This window comes from Nannobrachium achirus (genome assembly GCF_963921795.1).
Source record: "Nannobrachium achirus genome assembly, chromosome: 9".
NCBI lineage: Eukaryota > Metazoa > Chordata > Actinopteri > Myctophiformes > Myctophidae > Nannobrachium > Nannobrachium achirus.
Genome location: NC_137818.1, coordinates 46,867,166 through 46,894,625, shown reverse-complemented (window position 1 = coordinate 46,894,625; position 27,460 = coordinate 46,867,166). Strand labels below are relative to the sequence as shown.

At 42.6% G+C, this 27,460-nt stretch overlaps 1 protein-coding gene across 1 annotated transcript in view; it reads right to left on the bottom strand.

The window, feature by feature from the left end:
• prkcz (protein kinase C, zeta) overlaps positions 1 to 27,460 on the bottom strand; it is a gene marked incomplete at both ends in the record, with an annotated part of 143,532 nt that overhangs the window by 31,807 nt on the left and 84,265 nt on the right. Inside the window, 6 exons of the mRNA XM_080734274.1 lie at positions 3,909 to 3,995; positions 5,425 to 5,522; positions 11,454 to 11,648; positions 12,044 to 12,099; positions 14,942 to 15,032; positions 16,216 to 16,347. Coding sequence (XP_080590400.1) covers positions 3,909 to 3,995; positions 5,425 to 5,522; positions 11,454 to 11,648; positions 12,044 to 12,099; positions 14,942 to 15,032; positions 16,216 to 16,347 — 659 coding nt within the window. The remainder of the gene's footprint in view (positions 1 to 3,908; positions 3,996 to 5,424; positions 5,523 to 11,453; positions 11,649 to 12,043; positions 12,100 to 14,941; positions 15,033 to 16,215; positions 16,348 to 27,460) is intronic.

The following is a 27,460-nucleotide window of genomic DNA, read 5'->3' as shown; positions in this document are numbered from 1 at the left end:
ATCCAGAGATATATTATCATTCCTAACGGATAGTGACAATTCCAGGACGAACGGACTCGACAATGAGTTGTTAAATGACCATATCGACATGTTCAGCCCATTGACTATGACTCAATAGTATACTTGACAGTGTACTCACTGCCGACCACTTCCCACGCAAACTACTCATACGCAACACATTATGTCAAACATTCACACACATCGGTATACATTAACTCTTTCCATGTTCTATTTCGATCGCTATCTATGATTGCCTACCAAATGTTTGCAGAGGTGCCTATTATAAAACAAATGCCAAACATCATGAATGCAGTGCCTAAATCAGTCTCTAAAGAAACATCAAGCAGAGAAGCAGAGACTGTCTCGCATAGCCTAAAGACAATCAGGGATCTGCATTCTGCACCTACGGATGTAGGCCTATGTCTGGTGACATGAATTGAACGGCGAACTGTACTGTGAAACCATTTGGAAATCTTAAAAAAAATAAAATCACACCTGTGTGAAGTGAGCAGTGTGGATGATGATGAAGACATGGTGACATGACGTCACAGGGGGGTAAAATACTGATGACATAATGATACCATGGGAAAACCATTGGAAAACCTACATCATCAGTATTTGATACCATAGGAAAACCCTTGAAGAAACACATGGTGAAAAACACGAAGCAACTTATCGGAGCGGTTAGCCCCGCTCAAAGAATAATGGTCCCATCCTAATTTACAGTACACTTTAAGACAGAATAAGACATAATAAAGCCATAATAACAAACAATGTGTTGGTAATTAGAACTAATATGTTTTTTTAGACAGAAACAAAGCCAGAATAGCAGAAAGAGCGAATACATTCTCTGGCACCGGCACCTGCCGACCGTCAGTTCGACCGTCAGTCGTGCTGCATCGCCAGCGATAGGACCGGCAGCCACGGAACTGTAGGTAGGACCGGCATCGCTGCTAACTGCCGCAGCAGCCACCATCGCACGGACCGGCAGTTTACCACGACGGCACTGACGCTGGTCCTACTGCCGGTCCTATCGCCAGTTCCGCGGCAGGTGACGGTGCCAGAGAATGTATCCGCTCTTTCTGCTATTCTGTCTTTGTTTCTGTATAATAAAACATATTAGTTCTAATTACCAACACATTATTTCTTATTATGGCTTTATTATGTCTTATTCTGTCTTAAAGTGTACTGTAAATTAGGATGGGACCAGAATAACTTCATATGGGATGGTATCAGAACTGCTTTTCAAAGCAGTGGGCGTAGGTGTGTTACCACTACCAGCACTGGTTTTCTCAGGCGTCCAAGCCTATTCCATTAAACTACCATTCCCCAGACCGATAAGTATAGGCGGAGAGCTCTGATCGCCTGGCTAATGCGAGACTAAAACCAGCCAGATCAACGGTAAGGTCCTTTAATGTAAAACACATCACATGGATTACTGCAATTCATTCTGATTAAAACACTGAGGGCTGTCATCAGTGGACAATCAATTACCGTGTTTGCACTGACACCTGACATGACGGCCACGGCAACCCCCACCCACCTCTATTCACAGGCGTTATGTACTTTAAATGTATGTGTCAAGGAGATAAGCCTTTAGCAGCCCTAGTGAGACCGTGTCTGTCTGACTGTAGCGTAAATGCATGACGGAGAACACATACATAAAAAGAACGCGGGGAGGGGCGGGGGGCACAAAATCGAAATCGCTCTGCAAGTTTATGAGCGGATGCCGCCCGTCCCACGTGCGCTATACTTCTATAAACTGGCATCCAGACTGCTATAAGGCTGTATCATATCAGCCATGCCATCCATGGCCCACCAACCTGCACCCCCCCTCCCACCCCCCTCCCTGCAGCACGGGGGAGCGTGCCAGGGCTCCTCTCTCTAGGAGTGGAGCTCATGAATATGTACGCTCATTACGGGTGATTAACATGCTGCTTTGCATACACAGAGCCGCGGTCTCGGGAATACAGATCGCAGGGGCCTGATAGGGGCCCGCTGCAGTGCCTCTCTGAATTACCTCGCCTTTGATCCACTGTTTTTTTTTAATCAGTGCCGCAGTCGGAGCACTGCGCGAGTAGACAGGCACAATGAATAATGGGTGCTCATTATGTTTTGCTGAGGTGAAGGAAGAAGACGAAAAAAAAAGGAAAAAACGACAGGAATTTTGCCCGGCACTGACATGAGAACTCTCGTGAAGAGTTTGGTAGAGCATGCTGCATGCTGAGGGTGTGTTCTGTTAGGAGTGCTGCTGGCGTACGCGATCGAGAAATGTCTTCGTACAGAGTGTAAGAAAGGATTTTCAACTTAGTGGATGATGGATCTTCGACTCAGGAAGGCATTTGGCCGTCCTGAGACAGAAAATGGAAGAGGATGTACGGAAATAGCCCAAAAACAAACAAAAACTAAAAAACATTTAGAGTCCTTGACCTTCATTCAGAAGTGTCTATTCCAATCTCCATTCCAAATACAGTTCACCGGAATCGCTCCTACACCCCTACCTGCATAGTCAGTTCAAGCCCGGTTTATATTTAGCTGTGCGCTGGCGTTGCGTACCGGAAACAGACGATCTACAAGCTCACAACGAGTCGGAGCGCACCGCGTTGAGAGCTTGCAGGTCGTCTGTTTCCGGTGCACGACGACACCCGCACAAGTATAGCTCAGGCTTTCTTGTTCCGTGGCAAATAGGAGCTCTCTGCGCAAGCCGAATGAGCCACGTCAACTTAGAGCCAAAATCCAATCACAAATGGGCCTGGTTCTGTGTGTCATACTCTGCGTGGAGGAGGCTATTACTGGAGGCCACTCAACATCACTCTGCTGCAGCCCTCACATTTTTCAATTTCATGTTAAATGGGGAACAAAGAGAGAGCGAGGGAGAAGGAGAAAGAGTGAAGTGCAGGCGGGTGGAAGGCTAGAGACTAGGAGAACTACTGTCCATTATTAAACCCATTTAGACCTAGAATTATTGAATGCTTTAACCAGTGAAAAATAGCAGATATACAAGCTCACAGCGCGGCACCGAGTGCCGCGATGCGAGCTTGTAGATCTGCTATTTTTGAAAAAGTCGTGAAAATGGGTGCAAATCTTTGAATATATGCAAGCGAACGTTTGTAACTCAAATTTTGCTTCTGGGGGGTCCCTGGAACTAAATATTTTGAGATGGGGGTCCGTGGCCAAATAAATATCATTTTGGGGGTCCTTCACATGAAAAGGTTTGAGAACCACTGACATAGTAGTCTCTCAAGAACAGACCAAGTGAAAAGGACCTTTATTTTGATGATGGCTGGCCAGATTGCTGACATAGAAACATAGGTTTTTCAAAAAATCTTAGAAGGATTCAAAAGACACTTATAGAATCGGGTCAAAATTCTAATTTTCACGATTTTTCAAAAATAGCAGATCTACAAGCTCGCAGTGAGCTTGTATATCTGCTATTTTTCAATAGTTGAAGCATAAAATAACCCGTTCTAAATGGGTTAAGGATAATATTCCACTTTCACTGGTAGTAGAGAGAACACATTGGGTAAATGTGACGTTACTTCCTGGTTTTTAGACGCTACCCTCCGTGGCCATGATGAGTTTATGGCAATATGGAATTCCATGAAGAATTCTATTTTGTCATGAAAATAGTAATCAGGTTGATTTAATGATGGCCATACAACCAATGGTGTGACAGGCCGGTGATTGCTCACAAAATGCAACAGAAACGGGGATTTCTTTTTTTGTTTCTTTTTACAAAAGAGAAAAAGAAAACCCTCGTCTAGACTATGCTAATCATCATCATTGAGCTGCAATGCACATTCAACGGCACGCTTCCCTTTGAGATGTATACGCCCACTTAAATATTGCACCGAACCTCTTCTCGGCATCAAATGCTGTCAGGACGTCAGTCAGGTTTGGATGTTTACCGTGCATGTTCTTCAGGGAGCTTCCGTTGTCTCTGCATATGAAACATCAGGTCCCCGCCGTTCACATACTCGATCACAAGAAACAACCTAGAAGAAAAGAAAAGGGAAACATGGGTGAGGAGGACAGCAGTGTTGTTCTCTCTTTCCATCGTCTTCATCACGATCAATAGGAATAAAACGATGTTGAGAAAGATATTATTATTATACTCAATGTCCACTAAATGGTCTCCAGCTAAATGATGCACACTTATTGGTCTGTAACTCTAAGATAAACCCTTAATGAGTCCATTTGGTAGCAGACTTTAAAGAGATCAATTAATAGAGGATTTTACAGCGTAGATAGGGGTCTCAGAGATAAAAACGTGCATCAAATGGGGGGTCCATGGTGTAATGCATATCAAAGTGGAGCTCCTTGAAATTGTAAAAGGCTGAGAATCGCCGCCACTGCTTAATACTTAATACCGTATATACTGGACCATAAATGAAAGCGTCTAGAGATGGCTGTCCTTCAAACGAGACTGAACAGTTGGAATAAAACATACTGCACAGCCATGGGATCATTTGAAGCTGGAACGTTGGCAATGAAAAACCTGTGTGTCAGATACGTCTGCCTGCGTGGCTTTGATTGAAATCCAATCTAAATTAATCCATTTCTTTCTTTGCACAGCCCTCACTCAATGCCACGCTACCTTTCTCTGAGGGTAAAGTCTTGCAGTGTGCCGCGTGTTGCGTAGGACGGAATCGATGCGGACGACTGGAGTGGAGTTAAGTACAGATCATTGTTGAGGGATTCTAAACAAAGAGGGGGGGGGGGGGGGGGTTTCGTACGAGCGAGGCCACGCATTGCAGAGTCTCAGCTCTCAAGTGCACTCGTGAAAGTGTGTGTGTTGTGTGTGCGTGCGTGCGTGCGTGTGTGTGTGTGCGTGTTTCATCTCTGTGATAACTTGGACATTTTTGCATCTTTGACAGCTAATACACCAGATGTCGTTGTGGTTGATGAAGAGTCCAGAGAAGTGTCTGTATTAGAGATGGCCTGCACCTTTGACCCTAGCCTAGAGGAAGCTTTCATGACCACGGTCATTAAATACCAACCTCTCCTAAATACTATCTCAGAGCTGGGGTACAGGTGCAGACTATTTGTTTTTTATATTTGGCAGCCTAGGACATACCCACAGGCTGGTTGTTAGAGGGTTTCAACAACTTGGAGTGCCTAAAAAAAGAGGCAAAAAGGCTGGCAAAGTAGTGTTCCGTCTCCGCTATAATCGGCAGCCGCCACATATGGCGGAGACGCTGTTACTTATACCCGTAGAGTACTTGCTATTGTGACTTGCTATTGTATCATGAAGGACATATGCCATGATTTTGTAAATGTAACTCTACTGCACCTATAATATTTGTGTCCTTGTATGCATCTCCTTTGTGTGGACATAAATAAATGGTTAAAATGTGCACGCGCGCGTGTGCGTGCGTGCGCGCGCGCACGCGCGTGTGTGTGTGTCTTTGGTCAGACCCTTACCGACTTTCTGTCTGGAAACAGGAGTGCAGGCCCACTAAGAACGGATTCGTGGATGCCTGCTCAAACACATGCTTCTCTGTCTGCACCCAGTCAATATCCTGGTGAGAGAAAGAGAGGGAGAGAGAGAGAGAGAGAGAGAGAGAGATGATGGTGTTGAAAGGTACTGAGAAGCAGGCAGACAGAGAGATGGAAACACAACACATTAACAATCAATTTGTCTGATCAATAGAGTGCAGGACGTGGTTAAAACATACAGACAAGGAGTCTCACAGCACCACAGCATTATGGTGAGTCTTCCCACCTCTCCATTCTATGTTTTTAGTGTTCAACCAACACAAGCCATAGGGGAAAGGAGTGGTAAAAACGTGTGTCTAACACATGTTGGAGTGCATTGGTCAATATCAGGGTTACTGGTGTACTTTTCATGTCATTCGTAAGAAACAGCCGGTTTCGAGCAGTTCGATTTTGAAACAGAGCAAGCAATGGAATCTGCTACAAGTCAGTGTTACTGTGCTGCCTGTCGCTACCTGGTACCCACCGCTGTTGATCTGGGGAGGGGGTAGACTGCCACCTGTCTCCTCCAATACACATGGAGTCACCAGGTGCTTCTTTTCACCTGACAGCGAGGAGTTTCACCAGGAGAGCATGACACGTGCAATCTTCTCCAGATCGCCGGAAACCTTAACCCACCCCCTGCTCTTCAGCACAACCAGCTATCATGGCTCGCTATGGCCCCTCATTGGCTTCAAACCTGCGGACACTGCCAATTGTCTTTGCTGGACCTCCCCGGCCGAGCCAGAGGCATTGCTGCCAGGAATCAAACCCACGAGAGTAATTGACCTCTGTCTATGTCACCCAGACTCCCCCACCCAGAGGCGATGAACTTTCAGTGACAATAAAGGAAGTTACTTCACTTGTGCATTAATAGTACTTGTACGCTGAGAATTATGCTGTAGCTCCCCCAGTCTATGTTGGGGACCATTTAATCTCACAAGCCCTATTGAAAACATTAAAAGAACCAGACAATCAACAAGCTCATAACGCCTCTCATTGCAACATACTTTTTTGAAGAATTCTCCCGGTCCTTCATCATTTAATTTTCAGCTTCAATTCATAACAGTGCAAGATCACAAGCACCATATTTATTATACATGCTATGCTATAAAATCATTTTGTAAGACCATGTCACTTTTTTTCGCTTCTTCTAGCACAAATTAAGATTTCTACATTATAGATTCATAGGGGCCAGTTGTGCTTTTAATTTAATTTGGATATATGAAAGCTTTGTGCTTCGTTGCTGTTCTGTGCCTCCGGGCAAGGATGTTTTCCACTGCTTTACATAGTCAATAAGTACACATTAGTTAATGTTTCATGTAAACTACAATAAGAGCTGTCCACTTCGCCGAGTTCCACCGCAACGTGGTTACATTTCAAAAGCATAAGCATCAGGCCCCATGCTGTGCACTTCATATCAAAAGTCCCGGTCAGTAGTAGTAGTGCGCTTGTAATTTAGGCACGGGAAACTACACATAGTAACCTCATCAATAATATATTCTTATTGGTCAATTGAGCTTCTTTAGCAGGGGTAGGCTTTTGGTCGGCTTCTGTGAGCGTTTCACAAGCTACAAGCTTTGATGGCCTACTAAATAGATGAATAATTAAACTAATACGCATGAATACACTCATGAATAAATGAAAAACAGATCCCGGTCCAAATAGAATAGAGGAATGTATGGTATCGGTATTGATGCATAATCTTTGGTTCTTTTAAAAACTTTTAAGCTGTCACTGAAACAGTTGCGTTTTAATGTGTAAATGTGTCTAGCTGAAGTGAAACTACAATTATGTATATGAAAAGTATTTACGTAATAATATCCTCAGTATTAATTGAACTCTAACAGGGCCCTATTGTCTGTGACCGGCGCAATGCGCTAGAACTTATTTTACCATCTTTTGGAACCAAATGGAACCCATAAGGGTCGACTTGGTTCCATTTGTACACACTTAGAGATAAATTAACAACATCATCAATATCTCAAAGTTGTAGGAATGGATGAGGGTGAGTGTCTCAAATCATTTGGATGATTGGATCTAAATCCTCACCCAAACAGAGGAATGGGGATTAGCATTGACTGAATTGAAATGAATGTAGCCTTGTGTCTTTTACAGATTTAGAGATGAGCCAATGGCGCCATCTAATGGGGTAAAATAGTACATATAAAATGAAACTCACTAGGATGCAAGTCATATCTGACCTTGGTACTATTTACTTGATTTCTGTTTCCACACATTCTTTTTCTGTCTGTGTTGTGACAGTGAATGAGATGAGACAGCCCACACCTCCTAGATGATACAGACTGGTTGAGTTCTACTGTATGTAAAACAAAGTTGTTAAATTATTTATAGAGTTAATAAATTAACCTTGGCTTAATGGACCAATGGCAATAATAAAGTCATGTATACATTACATTGCTGTTAAAAATTGTTGATCAAAACATTTCTTTTTTTTTAAATGTTAACACATGGCTCAGAGGGAAAGAGCCATCTACTGTAGTACATGGGTTCCCAAACTTTTTTGTCTCAGGGCATATCGTCGTTGTCGGGTGGAAACTTTCTATGTCCAAAACCGTTCGTTTTGTATTTATCATATATAAAATGTACTAAACTAGTGAAAACAACAGATCTACAAGCACACAACGCCTCGCGTCGCGAGGCGTTGTGTGCTTGTAGATCGGCTGTTTTCACTGGTTTTGTGCGACAGTCTCGTATGATGAAGCAGGGCTTTGCTTTACCAAAAGACGTACACATTTGAAACTTGGAGATACGAGGTTTCTGCCCGACAGTGACGATATTTTAGTGATTATGTTGCGAGGAAAACGTTGAGATGATAGTCATTTTGATTAGAACTGACTGAAAATAACTTAACGTTTAAAATGATACCAAATATTATTTCAAGTGTCCAAATAAATTCCAAATATTATCAAATTATCTCGCGGCACCCCTGGACTGCGTCGCGGCACCCCAGGGTGCCCCGTCACCCACTTTGAAAACCCCTGATCTAGTACAAGGCTGAGGATTCCCAAACTTTTCAGGCCACGGCCCCCCAAAGTAATCATAGTTGAACTGGGGACCTCCCACCCTGAGAAGCACTTTGAATTGTAGGCAAACTAGGCATTATATTTAGTTTGACTCAGATAAATACAAGCAGATTGGCTATTTAAACTTAAAATCTTGTGATAAGTAAAGAGCCTATTGGTTCAGGAAAAAAGGCCTTTATGAATACAAATAGGACATCCTGGTGGCTTAGCTGGCTAATGTGTTAATCATGTAAAAAAAGATGCATGTCATATCAATTATGACAATATGCCACACAAAGATTAGGCCTTGTTCTGCAAAGTGTTGATATTAGTGACATAGTGTCATATACATTATGACACTATGCCACACAAAAATTAGGCCTTGTTCTGCAAAGTGTTGATATTAGTGACATAAATATCCTTAATCTGTACGCCGTACAATGGTATTTCACGACAAATCATACTTACTGTAACTGTAATCACACAGGTGTGCAATTAAGATGATTGAGGTTAAATCAGCTGTATCTGGGGATCATTTCATTACTAGGTTTCCTAATTACCACCATTATGTGGAATTATATACCATTCTTTCCAAGCATCTTAGTATTCCTTATAGCAGTGTCCAATGTGAAGAAATGAAATGACAGCTATAAATCAGTATTTGAATAACAAATAAAATTGGTGATTTGCATTATCATATAAAGTTGTACATAGAATTCTGAAATGCAATAACTTGTTGTTTGTTATTACACGTATTAAAACAATGAGCAATACAATTAACTAAGACATAAATGGTAAATGGTGCATTTATATAGCGCCTTTATCCAAGGCACTTTACAGAGATTGTGCAGTACATTCACCCATTCTCACACACATTCATACACCATGCAAGGCACTAGTGATGTGTCGTTCATGAGTGATTCGTTCATAAGAATCGAATCATTAGCAAGACTCGTGAACGATTCGTTCAAATCCCTGAAATGGGTTGTTCACACTTTCGTTCACACCCCCGTCTGTGATCACATGCTCTTCTCAGGGTGCGCAACCTCTTTCATACTGGATGATGTCCAGTTTGGGACAGAGCCAAATATCAATTGCTAGATATCTAGAAACGCTCGGGGAGAAATCGCCGAGCGCTATAATCGCATCCAGATCTTCTCGCAGTGCTTTCACACCCAACGAGCAAAACCACTGCGAGCAAAGCCCGATCTTGCAACAGATCGCTGTTTTTGTCAGGGAGCACAAAAAATGGTCGGCGACAGCACAATCGGCTCAAAAAGTTAGTTTCTTCATAAGCATGACAGGGATGGCAGCGCAGAGATTGAAAAACAGCAGACGACATGCCACACCGTGGCTGAAACCGGTGCTTCAGTGGAATGAGCCCCAAAATGGATGAGCTGTTACTGCTGTAAGTAACAACTCAAACCCAGAATTTCATGTGTTTATGAATTTCAAAAACGATAATGAGAGTTTCTTGAACATATTTTCCATCCGCAATAAAGTGTAGGCTACTGCTCATTGAAATATAAATGGATCTCTCTGTTGCACGTGTACTCCTCGCTCCATGGTGCTGATAGAAGTTTAATAATTATTATATATTTTTGAGTGGTGTTAACACAGCAGTAGCAGTAGGTCCCTCTGGTGATGTCACCAGAGAGAGAACATCTGACAGCTCGTTCTGAGACCTTCTTACCTAGATCCGCCCATAAACTGAGAAAGACACAATGGTCAGAAATAGGACTTTGTGAGGATAGAAGGTGTTGGTGGGACTCCAAAAAAAGGCATAAAAATAGAAAAAAATCAAGGTGTAGTCCCTTTAATGTCAGGAAAGTGGTGATGGCAATAATACTAATCACTGTAATCGTAACAAAAATGCAAATCATATAAAAGAAACAAATGTACAAATCCGCAGCGATCTGATGCTGATGTGTTTGAGTCGACGCTGATGGTTACTTTGGCATGGTGTATCCTGAATCACTATAGAGTAGACCATATTCACACGGCGGCCATGTTGGCATTTTTTTAAAGAAACGGGGTGGCATTTCATTAACATTTCATTAACACACTTGGTGCCAAACACGAGTTTCCCGAGTTTTGTCCGTAAGTAGTAGTACCCCTATGCCAAACACGAGTTTCCCGAGTTGGCCGCTTAAAAAATATAGCGAAATGCATGTTTGACTCACAGAACAACTAACTTTCAAACATGGCAGCCATGTTTGGTTACATTTCAAGAAAACACTATAGCCTCTATCTTTTGAAAGCCAAAACGGATTTCCAATAAGTTTTTTTGTTTGAAAGCTGTGAATGGCGTGCACACGTGTGGTGCATGATCCGTGCATGACCCGAGCACATCGTGCACATTAAAAGATAGAATTCTGGCAATTGAAGACAATAGATTTACAAGCCCAAGTTCTGAATCCAACACACCAGAAATTCTGAATCACAGCGCAGCCTATTTCAGATTCTGCATGTAAAAGTATATTAATTCATTTGTTCGTCTATTTATTAACTGCTACTATGTAAGCTTAGCCTGCGGTGCATGAAAACTTGTATCCGGACCCGTGATAAATGATAATGACGTTAAAGTTGATTGAGTTGGATACTGTTTCTCCACCGAGTGCCAGCCATGAGGTTGTAGATCTGCTATTTTTGAAAAATCTTATTTTTAAGGCGAACATTTGTAATTCAAATCTTTGCTCCTGGGGGTCCCTGGAACAAAATATATTGAGATGGGGGTCGGTGGCAGGAAAAAGTTTGAGCATCACTCAAATAGAAACATATGTTTTTCAGAAAACTGTTAGGAGTAAGAAGACATTTGTAGAATCCTCAGGTCCTTAACAGGTTTAAATTACCTCGTGAGATACTCTCCATGGCCCCACACTCACACACACGCTCACACACACGCTCACACACACACACACACACACACACACACACAGGTCCTCCTCTCACCTCGTCGTCGTGCACCAGCTCCTTCTTCACCACCTTCATGGCGTACACCTGCTCGTCCTTCTTGAGCCGCACCAGCAGCACCTTGGCGTAGCTGCCACGGCCGATCACCCGGATCAGGTCGAAGTCGCCCAGGCCCAGCGAGAAGCCCTGGGAGATCTTGATGCCATCGATGCCGTCCACCACGGCTTTGATGTCCTGGAGGGGGAAGGGGGGTCCCCAGATGAACAGTGAAGTGACAATTTAAAGACTTTTAAGACCTGTTTAATGCCTAAAAAAAGATCATCACTGCACCAAAAGTAATAAACTATACTACTGTATAAAAAATGGTCAAACATTGGCCAAATTGGCAAATAATTGTGACCGAAGATCACAGTTTAGCATGTGAAACGGCACATCATGTCTCCGTCCGTCTGTCTGTCATAGACATCATAGGACTTTCACATAACGAATAACTGAGTAAGCATGTTTGGGCTCTCACAGCATATCTCCATATACAGTACATGGATCTCCTTATATGGGTACCAGGCGTGCGTGTGTGCCACAGAATCTGTATTGTGGTCAAGCAATGTCAAGTCAGCAGTTCATCTCACCTCTGGATCTGTGTCTTCTGTTTTCTCCACTGTGCGATTGTGCGGTAAGAAAGGTACTGTAAGTATAAAGAGAAAATAATAATTAATTTCACATGTAAAAGTAGTTAATGTAACACAGATACAGGTAATGGGATACATAAACAGAGAGAGAGAGGATATATTCCACTACAAAACCAATGGGAGTGTCTTTCTATTTTTGACCACCAGAGGGAGGTGTATTACTGTTTATGCAGTCAGATGCTGTGGTCCCAAACTGTGTCCACCCCAAATGACCAATAAAATGCGAAACAAGAAATCCCATAAAAAATGCATGTAATCCTGGGTGTATTTTATAGAGTTGTACTCATGCTGAGTCAGTGGTACCGAAGTCCCGGGGCGATGCAAAGGAGAATCTCTGTGACCTTTATTATAGAATAATGCACTGTATTCCAAATAACAGTACTCCCTGAGGAAGCTGTAGATATTGTTTTCATTTTAGATAGAAATTTACTTTGTTAATTAATTCATTTATTGTACAGGCCCATATCTGCTCAATGGTATTGTCACTTGTCATTCACAGCACTATTGGGGAGCATGTTTGGCAGATGTTCTCTCTCTGTATTCAAACATTAATTTTGTAAACAAATGTAATTAATATTTTTTATTTCAAATCGTTTAGGCTTGGCAAACTTTTAATATGTTGAACAGTCAAGATTGTGAAGGGCAAAACACCAACGGGCAACAGGGCAGTCTCGAACCAAACTGGACCAGTCCACTAGTGGGATAGTTCCGGACCTTAATTATGATTGGCTGGACAGATAAAACCTGTTCATTCTGAACTGAAATGGCCATATATGGACATGGGACACACATTTTGCTTTTTGAAAAAGCCTATTCATTCTGGACTGATATTCTGGACGTACGGGACAGAAAAAACCTGTTCATTCTGGACTGGAGTGACCATATTTGGGCGTGGGACACACAAAGCCACTCATTGGAAGCGGTTTTCACCGCTTCAAAAATGCTTGAAAGATAATAATTGAAAAATGCTCTAGAGCAGGGGTCTTCAACGTTTTCAGGCCAAGGACCCATTAGTTGAGAGAGAGATGAAGCAGGGACCCCCACAACCTTTTCATAGATTCCATATAGTTTCATTGTTTGACAGCACAGTCGTCATTGTATTTTGAATTCATGTCAATTTGTGTTTTCAGATATTTAACCACTTGAACCGTCAATACTTAATAAACTTGACCTTTCACTCTGTACTTAGTCTGCTCTTTTCCCCCTCTGTCTGCTCTTTTTCCCCTCTACACCAAAGCTCTTTGCCAAAAATAGCCGATCTACAAGCTCAAAAGAGCTTGTACATCTGCTATTTTTGACCAAAGTTCTCAGAATATGGACTCTAGGATTCAAGAAAAAAGAAAAAAAAGTTTCATCACTCAAAGATGTGGAGGACCCCCTGTAGTAACTCTGAGGACCCCCTGGGGGTCCCGGACCCCCTGTTGAAGACCCATGCTCTAGAGACAGACATTACTTTGATTAGTATACTGCGCCAAACAAATGTTCCAAATGTCCGATTTTGATGAGAATTTTGATTTACAAAATCCATTTCTGATAACATTTTAAGAGAGAAATATATATATATTTGCTCAATATCGATTCATTTCCCATTTAAATTGTATTTTGTAAATAATAATGATAATGTTTAACATTATCCATTCAGTTAGGGGATAGTCACCACCTTATTAGGCCAGGCTGTCTACTAAATTATTCTTGTAGTAAAACGTTTTTAATTGGAAAATGCCTATGATTTGCATGTTGCCATATTCGATAACTGGTTTATAAATGCAATAAGCTATGCAAGGCCATGGCTTACAGTGCCTTTAGAACAAATAAGGGTATTTTAGCCTCTCTGCTCCACGTTGTGTCTGTCAACCCTCTTAACAAACCACAGCCTCTTGGGGCTTACTGCTTTAGTTTACTGCTACACAGCAAAGTTCTGAATTTAACTATGAGTATAAAAATGGACCCGTAAAATTGACACTAGATTTATTGTGAAACTGTGCTGTGCCAACCACAATGTCAAGGACGGCCTTAAGTAGCTAATTGCCTATTGCCTTCGGATAATTTCAGTGAATAACAAGGATATTAAATGACTTCACGCAGCATTATGAGTCTGCCACATTGTATGGGCCCTAGGGGCACACACTCCCATCTTTAAATGGAGCAAATTGATTGAGGCACCATAAAGTGTGTACTCCAACATCAGAGTGAGGGTTCACTGTTTTACTCGAGAACACTTCAACAAGACAAACTGCTCTAGCCTAGTTAGACATATAACAGTGGTGGCTGCTGGGACACTCATTGTACTAGTTTCAGTTATGTGACAGTTCACTGACGTGATTACATAAAAAAGAGCCAGATCTTTAGTCACCAGTATAACATCATAAAGAGATCTGCAACAGCCACTCACGGCAATATTGTGTAATTGTCTCACGCACAAAGCGACATTATCTCCCCCCACTATTTGAATAAGTGTACTCAGCAAAACAATGCATTTACCCTGAATCATTCAAGAGACAAAGCTAGCGGTTTAAATGATGTCTCTTAAAGCTAGATTCTAAACTTCTCTCATGGCAGTTAGGAGGTAGCTGGCTCTCTTTGCTTGATGCTAAGCATTATTTTTGCTTTTAGAGCTGCCACTCCTGCAACCTCACTGCCATAATCTAAGAGAACGGTAAAAAACAATGCGTCGTCGCAAGTGATTAATGTGCATTCGAGAACTGACAACAACAATAACCAGGTCTCATAATACTGCTGAGAAATGATGAGCGATAGCACTGCAATGTTGGCAGCCTGCTCTATTGTCTTAAATATGTTCTTTTTTTTAAAAGAACAATGGGGTTTGCATGATCATACTTCCGTCTCCGTCCTCCGTGTCTTCTGGAGGGAGGTCCACCTCTTCGCTCTTCTCATCTAAGGGGGGTTCTTGTGATGGCATAACTGGATCCTGCAGAAAAGAGGGCAATAATTCACCAAAATATGCTCGCATTGTTCCAGTGACCTGGTAGATGATACAATAATCCATCTTGGCGAGGACAGAATGAAAGCTGGGCCTAATTTAGAAAGAGGCTCTCAAGCTGTGGCACGCTGAAATAGAATTGCCTGGAACAGACTAGGCATACGGTGACATGGATGTTTTTCATTAGAGAAGGAACCATTTAATTATTTCAAGCTTAAAGCTCACACGGTGACAATGTTTGTATTGACTACATTGATCCTTTAGGCAGGACTTTGGTCTTCTAGAGCACAACTGAGGGTCTCTTGTTTGGTCAAATTGGTTTGTAGGCAAACAAAGGAGAACATTTATGTCTGGTGAAATCTAAGGTCAATATATTGGCTAGACAAACCTATGCCAACTGCTTTGAAAACTATTGTAATATCACTGTTCCAATATGAAAGACTGCTAAAGTCTTGGCATTAGTTCTGCAATGCAGTTATTATTATTATTTTTCTCTCTGGTCGTCTGGCTACACTAGACCAAGAGACAAAGGCGACTATTATTGATCATTCACAGCACATTCATGTATTCAAATGTAAAGAGAAAGGAAAGCATTGTGCTTACTTGCACATCTTCATGAATATGACTGTATTTGTTTGTTTGTTTGTTTGTTTGTTTTTTGGTTCAGATAAATCAAGCTCTGGACAAATATGAGGGTGTGTACTGTGTACATTATGAGGGTGTATACACTATACAGTATGAGGGTGTGTACTGTACAGTATACAGCATTGGTTCTCAAAGTGGAGTCCGGGGACCCCCAGGGATCCTTCAGTAGTACCAGGGGGTCGCCAGCAAAAGTAGTAACATAGCGTCAATATAACCAGTAACCAGTCAGTAACCCGAAGGTTACTGACTGAAGGGCGGGTTAAAAAGAAAGAGGCAGCACAGCTCTTCAGCCACAATGCATATACTTTAATTTAAACCAACGTTTCGACTGTAGCAGTCTTTCTACCAAACTAGGTGTGCACTTCTCCCTTTGTGTTTTCCTACTGACCACTGGCAACACACTATTGTTCACTCTAATATCCTCACGGCCCAGGTTGAGAATCACTGTATTATGATATCACAATGTCCTCATATTGTCATGAAACTCTGGGCCAGCCCTCGTGGGTGCTGTGATGGAGGCACTCACCATAAGCTTTTGGCAGGTCTGAGGGACGAGTTTGTGACAACGCTTATGGACCAGTAGTTTGCAGTTGATACACTTGTAGCCCTGCCGGCCCAGCCCCCATATCCTTTCACTGCAGTGGCCACAGTATGCCTTCTGGAAGGAGACAGACAAACACATTACCCTTTTAAACACCTTAAACACATATCCATTCACGGAGAAGACAGCAAAACATTTTAAACTTTTACAATTTACAGTTCGTAATTCAGGCATTTAGCGGACGCTCTTATTCAAAGTGAAGTGTTACAATAAACAAGAACATCGCGTCACATAGAATGCAGAGAGACAGTGTAGTGCCTCTCTAGGAAACTAGGATCATAGGTAAACCAATAACCTCCCAGCAAGCACGGTCAGGACCTGAACCAATCAGTGATGTCTCGATTGGGGCCAGATCAAGTCAAACCATGACTAGTCAACAGTCTGGCCTAGAATATCACCTGATTTCAACCAACATAAATCCTTCCCACGAAAACGGACGCCCTGGATTAATCAGAGAGGGTCCGATCGAGGCCAGATACATATCATATTTCAACTAACATTACAAACAATAACAATAATCCATATGACATCCTGGTAATGACGTCAAGATCATCCCTATATGGGCTATGATCTGGCCTAGTTCTGAACATCACCGGAGTCACGGGAGGACGTTATCATAACGTCATCATGACGTCATTTGTCTTGCAGGGCTAGCATTAGTCTAAACCGGGGGTCAGCAACCCGCGGCTCTAGCCCTGCCCTAGTGGCTCCCTGGAGCTTTTTCAAAAATGTATGAAAATGGTAAGAGATGGGGGGAAAAATATATGTTTTGTTTTAATATGGTTTCTGTAGGAGGACAGACATGACACAAACATTCTTAATGTTTTCCAATGCTGTAAAAATTTGTAGAATAAATATTACATTTCAACATTCTCTCCAGGATGCGCTGCAAGGAAAATAAACATTGAATCATGAATGCTCATTGTGTATTTGTAGCCTACTTAGTCATTTGATAGTAGGCTAATATAGCTAATATAGAAACTTACACCATGTGTTGCCTTCATTATAAGGCTTAAATAAGGCTTTTAATTTTTTGCGGCTCCAGACAGATTTGTTTTTATTTATTTTTGGTCCAATATGGCTCTTTCAACATTTTGGGTTGCCGACCCCTGGTCTAAACAATAATCTATCAATAAATAATCTTTACATTGAAACCATATGATACCAGGTTAAAGTAAACCAAGAACCTAGCATTAAGTCTAAACTACACTACGGTATAGGCAACCAGGTCAACAATGAACCTAGCATCTGTTTTAAATACGTTACACATTATCTGAAGTGGCCACAGTATTACTTCTGGGAGAAGACAGATAAAACAAATTACGCTTTTAACAAGCAATCATTGTCCAGACAATGGCTGACTCCATCAGTATTGATCTATTCATCAAGGAACAATTAAAAGCTAACACTGACAGAAAAAAGAAATGGCTCCGTCTAATGGAATTGGTAGAGTGGTCAGATTAAATGGCAGGTATGTATAGATAAAAATCAATACCTGGGATTGATTAAAAAATAGCTAGTTTCAATTTTAATTGGAGCACAAAGTAAAATTATCTGTGTTAATTTATCCACTTGTAACTCTCTGAGTTAAACACTGTGCATACAGCAGCACTGAATTGGCTTGGTGTCTGTTACAGGGAGCCTGGGTTCTGATGTCTGTACTGTCCCTACACTATCCTCGTGCATTGTACCCGTTTAATTTTACTGCACTGAATTCAACTTTTATAGCAAAAGTCACTTGCCGAATTAATCAAATCGAACAAGGTACCGGCAAACCATGCAGTTTACCTGAAAATATGATCTATACTTCTGGACGTCTTACTCATGACTGCGAAACAGAATGCACTGGAACAACCTGCCTGCTGGCCTGAGATCTGCTGTGTCATCCTTTAAAAGCAGGCTGAAGACCTTCCAACACAGTGAAACCAAGAGTGTTCTCTTGTACGCTCTGAGAGCAGAATGTGGTCCATAATGGACCGTTTGGATATGAGGAGCAGCACAGCCTCTAAGGGCCACCGGTGAGGCTTTTTATAGTCTTATTTTGAAGGGATTCGTTTGAATGTTTTTCTTTATTTTTCCTTTATTTTACCAGGAAGGAAGAACCAAAATAATAATACGAAATCTGCAACATACAGTACTATCAACCTATTGTCGCTGTCAGCCAGAAACCTTGCATCTCCATATTACATACCGGTACATGTATATGCTATTGGTCATCCTTTACCCCATTAGTTCTCAAAGTGGGACCCGGGGACCCCCAGGGTTTCTTAACATTGCGTCACAATCATTTTAACCACTTTATCCATTTATATGTTGCCTGTACAAAAATAGCAGATCCAAAAGCTCAGAGCTTGTACATCTGTTATTCTTTTACATAAATCTTCTCTTCTGGGGGTCACGGGTCCCACGGCCAAATACAAATCAATTTGAGGGTCCTTGAAGTTTGAGAACTGCTGCTTTAACCACTGAATATATAAGCCCTATTTCATACTTTGTCATATCAGATGACGTGTCGCCCAAAAAGTTTTACAAGTGTTCGCAATTTTTTAAATATGTAGAAACATTTTGAAACTGTTATATTATGACTTGACATGTCAAACATAGGGACGCCAGGTTGAAATTTTTATAATAGATAAAATAGAAGATCTACGATCTCAGTACTAATCGATTATTTTATAAAAGGATCGATTGTTGATTTTATTTTTGAGCAGTGTCAACTGCTCCCATGCTTGACCGAGTGTGTATTGTATGTCTCTATGTCTGTGTCTCTATGGGTGCGTTCAGCCATGCGCACTCAACGCACCATGTTGTCGTTCGTTTATTCGGTGAACTTGGTGCGTTGTCGTTCGGAAATCCAGTGCGCACTGGTGTGTTGAGTGCACGCACTCACCAACCCTACTCAGAAGATGGGGTTTGGCGGTGTGGTGGTGTGGTGCGGTGTTCTGACTGGTTGGTTTTCATGGCCGTGTCTCGAATGCTTCTCAGCTGTGAACAATGGAGGAAATGACCGCAAAATACAGCACTTGCAGCTTAATTGGTTGCTTGGGCTTGATAGTTTCACACACATCAACAACATGTAAATTAACAGCAGGTATGCCAATGTTAGGAATTACATCTCCTTTCAATATCAACGTTACTTTAGCATACTTAGCAACTGCTGCTTTTCAGAAAGTTTACCTTCAGAGTTCATAGTGAAAAAGCGGACAGCTGCCTCTTAAAACTGGTAGTTCGTAAATAAGCCACACTGAACGGTGCGGGTTTCCGAACGCACCCTAAGTGTGCACTACAGTACATCCTGAACAGCTGCCATACCGCTGGGTGATCTAACTTCAAGTGGCGCTGTTGAGCCATTCACGTGGCCACCAAAGGCACCGCTCACTTCACACTGGTTTGATTTTTAAATAATTGTTTGGATCGATTAAGATGATTAACCCCTTAAACAAATCAGTTTGTCAGTTGAGATGTAGCTGTCTGCTCCAGTGGATTGACGGACCATGATTCATAGCCTGTTTGCTTCTGTACCAGCCGGAAGAACAAAGAGCCACAGTTCATGTGCAGTTACTATGGAAATGCTTCAGAAGCACTTCAAAGCATCTTCCCCGGTCCAAGCAAACAGGGATTCAGCCAGCATAAATCAATCAAAACATTTTTTGTTCTCGTCTTGTTTTGTTAGTCCCCAGCCCACCCCCACCCAATTTAAAATCACTTTCCTCTGCTCAGTGCGTAGGATTTACACTATGTAATAATGTAGGCCATGCCGAGTACACAATAGAGCGTGTTTTTTCTTTTTTGAGCAGTGGTAAACCGCTCCATAGAGTGGCTGTGCGTGTGTCTGTAGCCTTTTTCCTCAGCGTTTTTGTCGAATCCTAAGCCAATAATTTGATGACCGGGTCATCGGTCAGTAGGAGACTCAATTGGACACAATTAAGTCTCTGCCGGTCATGAAATTATTGGTTAAGGAATGCGACAAAAACTAAAAAAATCTCCATTAATTCAAGGCCTCATGGGGTGTGTAATTGATAGAAAACAAGTACTTTTTTGGGTGAACTACTCCTTTAAGAATGGGGACGCCATGGTGAAAGTGGTAATTAATAAATATAAACATGAGAACATGGAGAGATCAGATATGAAATCTTCCATGGGAGGGACTACAGTGAAACAGGGTCAACAGGTGGATGCTGGTGCAGAAATAAAGCATTAGCACAGCAAACAGTGGGAGCAGGTGAGCTTGGCATTTAAAAATACCATCTCCAGGGACATGACGACACATCACCTGACTCGCTACTCCACTTGTCTGCCTGAGCTAGCTTTGAAGTCTTGCTTGCTGAAATCAAGCTAAATGTCACAGACAAGTACTAAGAGGTAAGCAACAGAAAGAGAGAGAGAGAGACACCTAAAGAGTAGGCTTATATAATGTTGATTAACGCTTCAAGGCCAAAATCGTCTTGTTAAAGTTCAGCCCCTTTTCTCTCTCAGCTGGCATGCAGAGGTTTACAGGAGGCATGTACCCCCTTGGAGTGGGCATCCTCATCACTGACTCCAGCCCCTGTCGAGCAACAAATGAGATCCCTCCGTTGCCCAGGATTTATGGAGGAGCCCCTGAGGCCTAAGCCAGATCACTTGTGAGCCAAGACCAGGGACGTGCTGGCCATTGGGAAAAGCGGGACAACTCCCGAACGGCCGGTTCATTCCCGGCCGGCCCAGGCCGACCATTAGGATAAAATTAAACTGTTTGCACAAAAGTAGTGAAAACAGCCGATCTACAAGCACACAACGCCTCGCACCGCGAGGCGTTGTGTGCTTGTAGATCTGCTGTTTTCACTAGTTTAAATCATTTTTTAAATGATAAATACAAAACAAACGGTTTTGGACATACAAGGTTTCCACCTGACAACGACGAAATATAACTCATGTAATTGGCCCACTGACTTGTCACTTGTCATGATCTGAAATGGTAAATCTTTGAGTAGCAGCAGCTACTATATCTCTCTCTATAGCGTGCAATGAGGGCCTCTCCAATTCTTTTTCCCGGGCTGAATCAGCGGCCCAGCACGTCCCTGGCCAAGACAACACTAATGTACTTCACACTGACTGAACTTTACTGGGCCCATAAAGCCACTAACCAGGCTCTGCTGCTAAGCGATGGGGAGCAGCAACGTGGATTGAAGTGCATTAACTGGATGCAGTGCTGGCTCCGAGGCAGCGGAGTCTTGTCCTTGACCCAGTCTGACAACTCCCCGCGGCTCTGTTTTGCGAGAGATGAGAGGACTCATGTAATCCTAGTGCAGCCGGCCTGCTGCTGCAGCCTGGGAAATTCAATCGCTCCGCACAGCTGTACCGCGAGCTGATGAATCTCGGCTCGCCACAACTTTTACATTCCTGTCCAAAATGCTGCGGGTTTTTTTAACCTGACACCTCGACACAGAAATTATCATCAACCAGATGGCGCTCGATGAAAGTTTTTCGCCAGAGGTGCTGCACCTCACTGGGTATATCCCCTCCATTTAAAACCCATTTAGGCCTAGAATTATTGAATGCTTTAAGCAGTGAAAAATAGCAGATATATTGCTGTGAGCTTGTATGTCTGCTATTTTTATACATATCATTTTGGGGGCTGCGCTGTGAGCTTGTATATCTGCTATTTTTATACATATCATTTTGGGGGCCCTTCAAATGAAAAAGTTTGAGAACCACTGACACAGTAGTTTCTCAAGAAGAGACTAACTGAACTCCATTTAAGTGAAAAGGACCTTTTCTTTGACGATGGCCGGCCAGATTGCTGACATAGAAACATGGGTTTTTCAAAAAACTTTAGAAGGATTCAAAAGACACTTATAGAATCAGGTCAAAATTCTAATTTTCACAATTTTTCAAAAATAGCAGATCTACAAGCTCGCAGCGCGGCACTCGGTGCCGCGCTGTGAGTTGGTAGATCTGCTAGTTAAAGCATAAAATAATGATACACAATATAGTGTACCCGTTCTGAATGGGTTAATGGTTACGAGATACTAAAAGGTGCTGGACCATGTCCACCCCTCTCTGCACCGCCTCCTGTCTGAATGTACTACTGAAATAAGCAGAGACCACCTTAAAGCTGCAATAATGTAACTATTACATCTCCTGCACACGACCAAATGTCTACCGCTCAAACAAGAGGCAGTCCCCACTTGTCCATGGAAGATATTAGTGTATATGTGCTTCTGGCAGTACTAAGAAAGGTACTAGTTAAATTGTTACATACAGTACATACATACTATGACCGGGGCATTGCGAGCTTATAAATCCTTTTTCTTGACAATTTGGCCAATATTCGACCGTTGTTATACTATAGTTTGTTGAGTACTTTTGATGCAGTAATGGACTTTTTCTTTTATTGTCTTTAAAGTCCTTAAATTGTCCCTTCACTGTCTTCTAGGGACCCCCTCCCCCCGAAGAAAAATCATGTGGGGACCCCCCCGGGGGTCCCAAACCATAGGTTGAGAACCACTGCCGTATAGAAAGGTTAAATGTTTTATTCATTAAAATGAGTTCTGTATTGCAGCTTGAAAACAATATTTTAAAAAGAAAAGCATGCCACGTTATAACACTGATATGCTGTTCTACACTACACAGTTCTCGCGTGGACCAGCTCATTTCAGAGGCCTGGACTCCTGCGAAAATGATTCTCGGCAGTTAATAAAAGGAGAGAAGATGAGAAAGGCTCAAAGTCATCGATCGACTCGCTTTCTCTCCCATCGGTGCTGCGGGTCATCTGAGTGCCTGGAAACAGGGTTGTGTGATGTGCAAAGGAATGATGAGCTGTCACATCTGCTGCAGCAGAACAAAGAGGGAGCCACCTAGCAAGCTTCAAGCGACAAGGTGTGGGTGATTAGAAAGAAATACAGCACAATACTGTAGATCAGTGGTCTTCAACAGGGAGTCCTGGGTTCCTAGGGGGTCCTCAGAGTTACTATAGAGGGTCCAGCAAATCTTTGTGGGATAGGAACTATATTTACATAAACCACTTGAACCCTAGCATCCCTATTCTGAAGAGAACCAATCCTGGGCGCTGCTCTCCCTCTGGCAACCTGGGGAAAGCCCCGAACTGAGCTCATGCTTCCTTCAGTGCATGACGAGTGAGCAGGCCGCTTCCTATCACCTGACAGGGGGGAGCTTCCCCGGTTGGATGTAGCGCGTGGAAGGAACACATTATTCCCACCAGTTCCTTTCCCCTCCCCTGGCTGGCCTGGGGGAGGCGTTATAGAGACCAGGATTACTGCATATTTTTTGTGAGGGTGCCTATCTAGGGCTTGGGCACTGATGTCGCGGAGGAGAGAACACGTCCTCAGCGCCCACAGCGTCCCCACAGTGTTAACATGAATCCAACACTGATGACATGCTGTCAATCAGGTCTATGAAATCTATGAAAAAGTGTATCCAATATGTTGTGGAGGTCCCTGGTTGCTTCACCTCTCTCTCTATGCTAAGGGGTCCTTTGGCAGAGAGGTGTTGGAGACACCTGCTGTAGATCATTTAATGTCAATGTCATAATAACACAGACATGTATAGTCTGTCAGTGATCCACTATTTAACACATATGGTGCCAACCCCGAGTTTCCCGAGTTTGTATTGGTACCAACGCTGTGCCAACCCTGAGTTTCCCGAGTTTGGGCCGTTTTTGAAGATTTTTTTTTTTTTTTGCATGTTTAACCCCCATACCAACCCATTCTTTCAAACATGGCAGCCATGTTTGTTTACATCTGAAGAAAACATAATGGCTGATAAATCATGAATGCCTGAACGGATTTACAAGCGGATTTTTTTTGTTTGAAAGCTGTGAACAGTGGGCACACACATGGTGCATCATCTAGGCATGGGCGTGCACGATCCGTGCACTATAAATTACATGGGAGTCTATGGAGACCATGGCATCAAGGGACATTGAAGATAAAAAATCATGGCACCAAAAAAGTTAAAATAAAAGAGACTGTAGAGCAGTCTGGGTCGATAAGTTGTTGATTGATTCTATACTGTAAATATCACCATTCACCAATATGCGTGTTTATTACACAGATTTGTTGAATTTGTAGACAGAGGAATTCAGATATTTCCCAATAGCAGGGAGTGGAAACTTTTTTGAAACAATATTCCCTGTCAAATTATTGATATAGCTTGTAAGTAGCTGTGTAATGAGTGGGTTAATGTTGTCCATTATCTCTGACTTACACACTGCAGATGAATGAACACAATTTAACATTTTACCAAGCATTGTTAAATAACCACACACAGAAAAGTGAGGATTACAAGTCTCATTACGGCTGGCTTTTAATATCAGTTCCCCTTTCTCATAATTACTTATAATTGTTGTTTCTCTTTTTTTACATACTGTAATTGCCCATCTGAGCTTAAAAACGGAAGTAATCCGAGCAATATCACACTAATGTAGTGGCCCTTCAAACTCGGGGGACATGCTCTTTAGAATTTCACATCTCTCATAATAAAGTCGTTTTAATTGCCTTTTCATTTGTTTTACGGTATTTAGTCAAGGTGATTGTGAATTGCTTCCTCCTACTCCCCATTGGTTTGCTTTGCACTGTGCGCACGTACCAATGTGAACTTCTGAGCTGAACATTGGAACATCAACATGCACACGCACACTTTTAATTGAGCTCTCATCCCGACACCTCTCTCACAGGAACTGATCTCTGCCTCAGAGGGTCGTGCAGCACCTCTGATGTGTAGCATTTTGTTTGGGTTCTTCCGCTCGGCGGCCATGAGATGGCAGTGTCACTCATGTGCCTAATGGAGTGCTGCACTGAGGCATGGGCTGGTGGAGGGGAATGGATTCTGCTTCATCACGTGGATGATGCAAAAGAGAAAGGGAGAGAGAAGAGAGAGACCCCATTATGTCTAATGGGAGGGATTCACAAGGCGTCTTTCTCTTGCTGCAATGTCAGGGAGAGATGGGGCAGGGTGGAATGGAAGAGAGAAGAGAGGATGGAGGGAGGAGAGAGACTGGACAGAGAAAGAGAGAGACAAAGAGAGAGAGGGAGACAGAGAGAGAGAGATTACGGGATGCACCGAGAGATTGAGGGGAAGGAGGGAGATGGGGATGGAGAGAGAGAGGGAGAGCACGAAGGGAGGAGAAACATGACCTACTTCTCCTCAGCTTATTTATATGCTGAAGACAACATGGTGCGCCAGCCAGGAACATGGAACAAACCTGCAGTAACAACAACAAGCACCCCTAGCAAATGATCTAATATATCCACACAAAGCACACATTTGCAGACTCCAAACTAGAGGCAACGACAGAGAATACCGATGCAGCATTACACTACTGACTGAAACTGCAAAACCACCGAACGTCTTAGTACTCTAAAAACCAGAGTGTAACCACAGCCAGGGCAGCTGATACTACTTGGGACTGGGTGCTGCAGATGAGAGCGAGGTGCGTTGTTTATGACCTTGGTGGAGTCTGCCAACCATGCCAATGGAACCGTCGATCAAATAACCGTGGCTCCAGCGTGCATCGATGATAGCAGAGGCACAGAGTAATGGACGCGTGTCCGCATACAGCCGTGTGCTGAGTCGGCATATTGCGCCCAAGTGCACTCGGCCAACCTGCAGCCCTGTCTAGACGCTGAGCCGCTAGCGCCCCTAGAACACTGCTTCCTTAACAGTGGGCCGGGACCCATTTGTGGGTCACGGACACATTTTGTATGGGTCCCTTAATTTTTGGGTTTCTTCATTTTGTTTTTAATTATTAGTTAAAAACATTTAAAAAAAAAAAAAAATCCCCCAAAAGCTAAGAAAAGAAAAAAAAATGTTTCTAGTAATTTCGTTAATAAATATATTATAAAAATCTAAGAAAAAACTAAAAAACTAAAAAATGTTTAAGAAGTAGTGAAAATAGCCTATCTACAAGCTCAAAACGCGGTGCGAAGCAACACCTTGTGAGCTTGTAGATCTGCTGTTTTCACTAGTTTGGGTCCCGGGCAAAAAGTCTAATTTCCAAAAAGTTTGGAAACCACTGCTCTAGGGTCCCTAGAAGATGTTTCAACTCTAGCACAGGTGTCACACCTATTCTTAAACCTCGGTCTGGCCCAAACTAACACGAATAAAAGGGGTGTGTTTTCTCTCCCTTTCAAAGGGAGAGCTTACGGTTCAAAGGAAGTAAACACATACTGTAGTAAGTGTAACAGGAGGTCTCTCGTGCAGCCTCGCCCCTTCAGAGACAAATACTGTACAGTACAGTAGGTGTTTATGGGCTGATTGTAACAACACAAAGCTCTTACTCCAGCATTAAAACAGAAGAACTGGGCCAGTGCAGAGCACATTGGTAACTAGCAATGCCGAGCAAGCAGTCTGTTCCAACAGCACAACGACAAACCTGTGTGTGTGCGCACGTGCCTATGTGTGCGTGCGTGCGTGTGTCAGTGTATATGTGTACGGTATGTGTGAGAGTGAGTGTAATATGGGATAAAACAGCTAAACCAGCCACAACCAGAAAGAAGTAGAGCACCATGAATTATGCATCAATATTTCTAGACAGCTCGGTGGGAGCAGTGCCTTGATTACCTGTCATACATAATTCAACCGCAGTACGCTTCTGAATGACTGTAACTGTACTACTCCACACAGCAGAGGAACAACACCGCCACGCTTGCTTTAGAAGGCAAGTCCCGTACAAAATGATGTCACTAAAGTTATCGCAGTTATCTGACTTCTATAAAAAAAATCACACCCGTGTGAAGTGGAGCTGTGTGTGTGTGTGTGTGTGTGTGTGTGTGTGTGTGTGTGTGTGTGGATCATGTGTACCGTTTTTTGTGACATTTGAAGAAAATATGTAGGAAAAAGAGCAAAAAGTGTGTTTTGGAGAAAATTCAAGATGGCGGAGAATCTATCATGGCGCAAATGGGCGTGGCCTAGATGCGTCATGACCCAAGGAATCCAGGGAAAAAATATTTTTAATTTTCCGACCTACGGTTCAAGAGTTACAGGCCAAAACGTAAAGTGGGGTGTTATAGCGCCACCATGCGGCCAAATGACACAATTTTTTTTAATTTAATCCTTGAAATCATTATGAACCTCCTCTCCAAGTCTTGAAACTCTAGCCCCTATGGTTTGCGAGAGACAAATAATTGAATGTGAGTTTTTGCGATTCCCATTATAAGTCAATGGGGAAAAT